Below are 8,574 nucleotides of genomic sequence, written 5' to 3'. Positions count from 1 at the left end.
AGGTCCTCCTCAGTTTCAGCAAGCAGGGTTGTGTCATCTGCATAACGGAGATTGTTAAGAGATCTTCCACCAATCCTTACGCCATAGTGCCCAGCCTCTCGGATAATCTGCTCTGCATACATGTTAGCAACGATTGAAAATAAAAAATTTAAAAGAAAACAAAAAGAGAACAAGGTAGAAGGAATCTTTCTCACTGATTTCAAATCCTACCACACTGTCGTGATGGTCAAGACAGCGTGGTACTGGTACAATGATACATACAATGGAATAGAATTGAGAATCCAGAAATCAGCCCGTCCACCTATGGTCAACTGAATTTTGACAAGGAGATGAAAACAGTTAAGTGGGCAAACTACAGCCTTTTTAAAAAATGGTATTGGCAAAATTGGAAAACTATCTGCAGAAAACTCAAAAGAAGCACCAGTCACCTAGCCGCCACTGAAGTCTCAGCTGCCTCCTCCTAGAGCCCCCTCGCCTCGCTTCTTTTTTTTTTTTTATTTTTGTGTGCGTGTACCATCAAATCAGATCTGACTGGTACAGGAGGAGATTGCCCCTCCTTCCCCGGCAGAGCATCTGGTGGATTCGAACCGTGCGCCTCTGGGATTGTAGTTGCAACTCCTTGCCACTAGGCCACCAGAGCTCCCCCTCGCCTCGCTTCTTGATACTCTGTCCCCACTGCCTGCCTTCTCCCGCCTCCACCTTCTGCAGGCCTTTTCTACAGAGGAAAAGGAATTACGTCCGCTATCCAGAACCTCCACTCTTTCAACCCCTCTGCTGATGGAAGTAAGGGTGATGACCTGCTTCCTACTGGAACTGAGGATTATATTCATATAAACATTCAGCTACAGGGTGACCAACGCAAGAACATGTGCCAGTTCCTTGTCGAGACTGGACTGGCTGAGGACGACCAGCTGAAGGCTCATGGGTTTTAAATGTGTTGTGGCTCACTTAAGCTCAAGTGAAGATTTCCTTGCAATAAGTAGAAAATTTCCCTTCTGTCCCTTGTAACAAGTTTAAAACCTCACAGCTTGTATATAATGTAACCATTTGGGGTCTACTTTAAACGTGAACTACTATTAATTCTTTCATGCAATAAACTGGGGAGAAAAAAAGACAAACAGAACACTCAAGCAAGATCCACACCTCACTCCATATACAAAAATGAACTCAAAGCAGATGAAGCACTTAGGACTAAAACCACGGACTATAAATGTCATTAGAGAAAATCCTGGAAGAACTCTAGAAATCCTAATCGACAACATGAACAGTCTTCCAAGCATCTAGAAAAACCTATAACCAGGAGAGGATAAAACAGATGAATGGGACCTCCTAAGAAACAAATCCCTATGCACATCCACAAACTTCTCCAACAGGGTTAAAAGGGAAGCTTTACAGACTGATAAAAAATATTTGGCAATGACATGTCAGATAAGGGACTTATATCTAGAAATTATAGAATACTCGAGCACCACAGCAAGATAAAGGTACACAACTCAATTGCAAAATGGGGACAGGACATGAACAGACACTTCACCAGCGAAGACATTCAGATGGCCAACAAACACATGAAGAAGTGTTCAAAAATCCCTAGCTCTAAGAGAGATGCAAATCAAAACAACTGTGAGATATCATCTCACCCCAGAAACAATAACAAAATTTAACAGAACAGCAAATAACAAATGCTGGCGAGGTTGTGGAGAAACTATTTGTGGGAATGTAAAATGCTGCAACCACTGTGGAAGGCAGTATGGTGCTTTCTCAAAAAGTTGCATACAGAAATACCATTTGACTCAGCAATCCTCTACTAGGAATATACCCAAAGGAAACCAATACTGATACCCAAGTAGATATATGCACATCCATGTTTATTGCGGCTTTGTTCACAAAAGCAAAGAATTGGAAACAACCCAAGTACATATCAACAAACGAATGAATAGAAAAGCTGTGGTATATTCACACAATGGAATACTCTGCTGTATTGAAAAACAAGGAATTCATGAAATATTATACAAAATGGGTGACCATGGAGGACATTATGCTGAGTGAAATATCTGTCACAAAAAGACAAATACTGCATAGTGCCACTGCTGTAAAACAAAACTGACATAGGGACTAGGGGGAACCTAAGAAAAGAGGGGATAAATACTGTATACTGCATTGAAACAGATGAGGGAGAGAACTGTTTTTAAAGGGATATATGATTAAGTATTACTCTCATGACAAGAGTCTAGAAAAAGAAATGCATAGTAAAGTGGACTGTGGACTTGGTTGGGAGGATTGTAGAAAAATGAAAGAATTTTTTTTCCTTTTCGAAGAGAAAAGTGAACTGGGGGAAGGGTGGGCAGGGAGAGAATGGGAAAAAATTAAATGGGAAGAATATGCTGTAATAAAAATACATTGTTATTTGTTGTTATGTGCCGTCGAGTCACTTGCGACTCATAGCGACCCTATGTACAACAGCCCTAAACTCTGCTCTGTCCTGTGCCAATTGCACTGTCTCTGACACTCCCTTCCCGATTATCCCAGTCACTGAATCAATCCACCTCATAGAGGGCCTTCCCCTCCTGCGCTGTCCCTCCACCCTCCCAAGCATGATGTCCTTCTCCAAGGACCGGTCTCTCCTCAAAACATGTCCAAAGTATGTTAGACGGAGGCTCAGAATCCTTGCCTCCAAGGAGCCACCCGGTTTAACCCTCTCCAGGACAAATCTGTTTGTTTTCCTAGCAGTTCATGGTATTCTCAATACTATTCTCCAGCACCACAGCTCAAAGGCATCAATTCTCCTTCTATCCTCCTTGGTCACTGTCCAGTGATTGCAAAGACCATAGCCTGTATCAGACACACCTTAGTCTCCAGAGAGACACCATTGCTCTTCAGTACTTTGGAGAGTTCCCTAACAGCATTATTATTTTTTAAAAAAAGGTCTACCTCAAGAATTAGAATGGACTAGATATCAAGGAGGAAAAGAGAAAGTACTTGTTGACAGTTCTATTATGGTTATAGACTGGGAACCTCATGGATGTTTTTAACAAACTGTTCATAAGAAAAACCAACATAAAATATTACTTGTGATTATATCAGTGAGGTTAATGAGTCTAGTAGTTCTGATGACACTTCTCAGATATATGGTTGAAGACTTAGAACTTGACATGAAGGTAGTTTATGTGCCCTGGATGCTGAAGAATGTTTCCTTAGGGGGGACTTGAACAATGAGACTTATGGGAACTTCCAAAGTCTTTACAAAGAATGGATAAATGTTCTGGAAATATATCTGGAACTTCATGAATATATAAGGTAATATTGTAGTCACTAATGGAATAATTATAGGATTGCAACAAATTAACCCTGTAAGTTGGTTGAAAGAATAGAGTAGCATTTTATCTAACATTGTAATACTGTTTATCTTTCTTTTTCTTTGGTATGTAGTCTGTCAAAGACAATGATACTCAATGAACTTTCTTATATACAGTATACGACTTGTGCTTTAGCAATTAAAAATAAAAGGGGGGGGTAGTTAAAAGAGGACTGTGAGCAAGTGGATGAGCTGAGACAGGTTTAACTAATGAATAAATCTGATGCCTTGAGCCATTCTTCCTGAAGACTGATAACGGCTGTGATAAGAATACTTTCCTGCTTAAAAGGAAAGCCTTGTTAGTGACACTCAGTAAATATTAGCAGTATCGCCCTTGTCAACCCACTGGTAACTGTTTATCCTAAGAGAATGCTGCAGCAGAAATGTTTTACTCCCTGCTGTAACTGCTACTCCGTTTTATGGCATTCTGTTAATCGTTTGAAGATTTTGCTTAAAAGCTTCACTTGTACTGAATAAAGTCACTTAAGATTCTTGAAGTTTTTAGTTCCTTGCTCCCCAACTATTTTATGTCTTTTATTATTATTATTGTTACTGTTGTTCTTGTTATTATTGTTTATTATTATTATTATTTTAGGGTATGTGTACGGTCAAATCAGATCTGACCAGTACAGGAGGAAATTGACCCTCCTGTCCAGCAGAGCATCTGGTGAATTCGAACTGTGCACCTCTGAAATTGCTATTTTATGTCTTTTATCAAGTTTCTCTGATTCCCTATTCTCTGACCCGTTATACAGCTGGGTTTTACCAGAGACAGGGAGATTAACTCAGGGTAGAGCAGGGTTAGGGTTATGGTTAGGGTTAGCTCAGGCTGTTCGTTCATAGGGTCGCTATGAGTCGTCTACGACTCAACAGCATCAAACAACAACAACAGAGCAGGGTTCAGAGCATAAGGTTGCAATGAGTCACAAGTGACTCCATGGTCCTCAACAACAACAAAGAAAAGAGAATTATTCATCCAAACTTAAAACAATCCAAATCACTGGTAGTAAGAGAGATGCAATGCAGAACAAACAAAAGAGATAAAATCTCTTTTGAAGAAAGGGAGTGTGTATTTTTTTTCAACTGCTAGAAAAGAGCTTATTCCCACTTGGGGAGAGAGAGATAAGTAGAGGTATTTTGATTTACACTGACGTGGTGCCTTCTTTTGCACTAACGACCCATCCACAGCCTTCTCTTGCCACTGCTATTATCACATTTACCTGGAAAGTGTTCACTGTGGTGTTCAGGTAATACAGTCCATGCTTGTTCACTGCCTTCCATCCTGGGGAGTGCATCAGGCATGCTAACTTGAAACCCTGTTCACAGAAAATCACACAATCTTAGACACGCTACCTTGGTGACAGTTTTTAAAAGACTGCAGAAAAGTATTCATGGAAGAAGAAAAATTTCAAAGGTATACAGGTAAAATTTTCTGGCAAGAGTAGAAAAACTCCCACTTATTTAGGGCCGGGAAGTTGATAGAAAAACTGAGACTTTGGACCACCACGGACAAGATAAGAGATTTCAGAAGCCAGAACAGGAAAAGCCCACGTCAGGAGAATCATCCTCACCGATGGACACCAGGTTTCTGTAGTTCTCCAACATCACCTCCTGGTGCAGGGCCTTCTGAGCTGGGTCCAGAAGCTCCCATTCTTCCCAAGTGAAGTCCACAGTCACATCACTGAAGGTCAGCTTTTCCTATGTGAATAAGAGGACCCTGTTTAATCAAGTATTTCCCCCTCAGGATGTGAACAAAAGGTGAGGAAAGGTCGTTAGCTCATTTCCTCGATGTGGACCACGGCATCTCAATACCTAGTACACTTGGCTTTTTGAGATCTTAGAGAAAATAGAAGACTTTTATATACCATTTCTAATTCATACATTTAGTCATTCAGTCAGTCGCTTGTAAAATCAGAATTTAATATAATGTGACATATTTGTACATACGTATATTTTTAAGTGGTGTTGCCCTAGTAAGCTAGAAACTTTTCACATGTATTCATGCACCAAAAATGTCAATGTACACCCCACAAACACGTTTGTAACTATACTAACAGGAAGTTATGGGTCTATTTTTATGAAATGGAAGGAGGCTGACCAGCAGTTAACAGTGGCCTGGTCAGAATATGCCTAATAATCGATGCGGATAATGAGGACATCTCCCTGCACCCACAAACTTTTCCCAATTCCCACACCCTTCTGAAGCTCTCTACTTTCCTTGAGCTGGTTAATCCATTCTGACGAACACTTACAACTCACAGAGAACCATGGTAGTTAAGTAGATGACTAAGGAACAGAGGAGAAGGGGAGCTCTGGTGGCCTAGTGGCAAGAAGCTGCACTGCAATCCCAGAGGTATGAGGTTCGAATCCACCAGATGCTCTGCCGGAGAAGGAGGGGCAATCTCCTCCTGCACCAGTCAGATCCAATTTGATGGCACACACACACACACACAAAAAAAAAAAAAAAAAAAAAAGGAACAGAGGAGATTGCGGTTGTCACCAACAGCTTTGTCACTGGCCTCTTCTGGGATTAGACCCATCAACTCTCCCCATGGCCCTTCCAGGTCTGTGGACACAGGGTCAGCTGCTGAGCCCCCAGAGATGTCTGGTGTTACAGCTCTTGAAGGAGGTGTCTTCCCGCCCTTCTCTCTCCTTTCTTCTGCTTATTTTCTCTTCTCTCTCACTATCAAAAACCTCTGTTATGTTGGCTGCTTATATAGCAAACTTCAGTTTAAAGGTTCAAGCTTGTTGCCTCCCAGTTTTAGCCACTGACTCGGGGTCTTTCTTTTTTCTTTTTTTATTCTCTCTCTCTGTGTGTGTATACCATCAAATCAGATCTGACTGGTCCAGGAGGAGATTGTTCCTCCTTCTCTAGCATAGTATCTGGTGGATTCGAAAGCCTGGGTTTCTTTTATGATTTTCTGGTCTTGTGAAAAACACAATACAGAGGATGGTGGAAGGATAACGAGATTTGGTGCTCAGAAGTTACGTCCCAACGTGGAGCACTTCAGCACAGTACACACAAAGGGTGTGCCCCCTCTAGCAGGGCTGTACTCCACCAGGGATGCCCTCACCCTTGACAGGTTTTGGCAATTCTCACAGACCCGTCTAGTTGAAATTAACTCACAGCTAACCCTCACCCAGGTTTTCACAGATTGTTAAGAGTAATAATTTTTTTTATCTCAGAGTTGGTGGTGGACTCGAATTACTTGTGTTTCAGTTCAAGGTGCAACTTCTTACCACTATTTTTTTTTCCTTCTCTTGCTTCTATCTACCCAATTTTGAAGATGAATGAATGTTCAAAGACCACTCCCCATCTACTAGGGGAAAAAAGGAACATAAAACAAAGCAAAACTCACCTGAGCCTTGACCATTGTCTTCTGTTTTGGGGATATTCCCGGTAACTCGAATGATCCGTATTTGCCTTTTCTTGGAAAGCTCTGACTCCTCTTCCGAAATATCAATCTTCAATAGACAGTATCCCTAGAAAACACAATATATAATTCCCATAATTTCTTCATATCAGAACACTCAATTGTACTTGTGTGAAATCTTTACCTGCCCAAAAGGCACACAAAGCAAGGGGACACAACATGGTTTAAAATTAGGCAAGGTGTGCACCAGGGCTGTACCCTTTCTCCATACCTGTTTCATGCGTATGCTTAGCATATTATTGCAGAAGCTAGACTCAATGAAGAGGAACGGGGCAAGAGGACAGGAGGAACACTCATCAGTAGCCTTCAAGATGTAGATAACACAATCTTACTTGCTGAAAGTGAGGAGGATTTGAAGACCTTGCCACAAAAGTTTAAACACTGCAGCCTTCAATATGAATTGCATCTTAACATTAAAAAAACAAACAATGCACCTCAACAATATAAAGGTAAATGGGCACAGGATATGAACAGACACTTCACCAAAGAAGACATTCAGATGTCCGACAAACACATGAAGAAATTCTGAAAATCCCTAGCTCTCAGCGAGATGCAAATCAAAACAATTATGAGATATCATCTCACCCCAGTGAGAATAGTAAAATTTAACAGAACAGCAAACATCAAATGCTTGTGAGGTTGTAGATAAACTGAAACCCTTATTCACTGTTGGTGGAAGTGTACAAAATAGTGCAACCACTCTGGAAAGCAGTCTGGCACTTTCTCAAAAAGTTGGAAACAGAAATACCACTTGACCCAGAAATTCCGCTATTAGGAATTTACCCTAAAGAAACCATAACCACCATCCAAGCAGACATATGTACATCCATGTTTATTGCGGCTTTGTTCACAATAACAAAGAGTTGGAAACATCCTAAGTGCCCATCAACAAACGAATGGGTAGAGAAGCTGTGGTATATTTGCACAATGGAAAACTATGCTGCACTGAAAAACAAGGACCTCATGAAATATTATACAAAGTCGGTGACCCTGGAGGACATTATGCTGAGTGAAATATCTCTGTTACAAAAGGATAAATACTGCATGTGTCAATGTTGTAAAACAAGACTGATATCGGGGTTGGGGAGAGACTAAGAAACATGGGATAAATAATGTATAATTCATTGAAACAGATGATGGCGAGAACTGTTTAAAAGGGATTTTTTTAAAGCAATTCTTTTTTTAAAAAATATTTTTCTTTTAATGTGTGTGTGTGTGTGTGTGTGTGTGTGTACTGTCAAATCGTATCTGACTGGTACAGGAGGAGACTGCCCCTCCTTCTCCAGCAGAGCATCTGGTGGATTTGAACTGCATACCTCTGGGATTGCAGTACAGCTTCTGGCCATTAGGCCACCAGAGCTCCCTTAAAAGGGATTTTTGATTAGATATTATTGTCATGACAGGAGTCCAGAACGAAGGCTCCATAGTGGACTGGACTTGGGGGGAGGGATTGCATAACAATGAAAGAATTTTTCTATCACTTTTCAAAGAGAAGAGCAAACCGGGGCAAGGGGTGGCTAGGGAGAAAAGTGCAGCAATGAATGAATGGAAATCCAAAGTCTCTGTAAACTTTCACTAAAATTAATAATAATTTTAAAAAGGAAAAAAAAGAGATGGTGATGGTGGCACTGGACAGGACACGCTTCACATTTGCTGGTCACAGGGCTGCTATAAGCTGTACTCGACTCAAGGAAACCTAAGAACAAACAACAACTGCTTTGTAAAACCAGCGAGGTCAGCGGCATACGGACAGCCAATTCTGGCCTCTACTGTGTCCACATGGGGGAT

The 8,574-nt window shown here is 41.0% G+C and overlaps 1 protein-coding gene and 1 pseudogene across 1 annotated transcript in view; one reads left to right on the top strand and one right to left on the bottom strand.

Annotated features, from left to right (window-relative positions):
- LOC102850932 (zinc finger protein 613-like) overlaps positions 1 to 6,726 on the bottom strand; it is a 27,676-nt gene extending 20,950 nt beyond the window's left edge. Inside the window, exons 1-2 of the mRNA XM_006897322.1 lie at positions 6,712 to 6,726; positions 4,924 to 5,050 (exon numbers count right to left, since the gene is read on the bottom strand). Of these exons, the coding sequence (XP_006897384.1) occupies positions 4,924 to 5,050; positions 6,712 to 6,726 (142 nt within the window). The remainder of the gene's footprint in view (positions 1 to 4,923; positions 5,051 to 6,711) is intronic.
- The window catches only part of LOC102853270, a 246,556-nt pseudogene that overhangs the window by 95,955 nt on the left and 142,027 nt on the right, over positions 1 to 8,574 (top strand).

This window comes from Elephantulus edwardii, unplaced genomic scaffold (assembly GCF_000299155.1).
Source record: "Elephantulus edwardii isolate Elephantulus edwardi_28Jun2011 unplaced genomic scaffold, EleEdw1.0 scaffold00208, whole genome shotgun sequence".
NCBI classification, from domain to species: Eukaryota; Metazoa; Chordata; class Mammalia; order Macroscelidea; family Macroscelididae; genus Elephantulus; species Elephantulus edwardii.
This window is presented reverse-complemented; position numbering and strand designations above follow the sequence as displayed.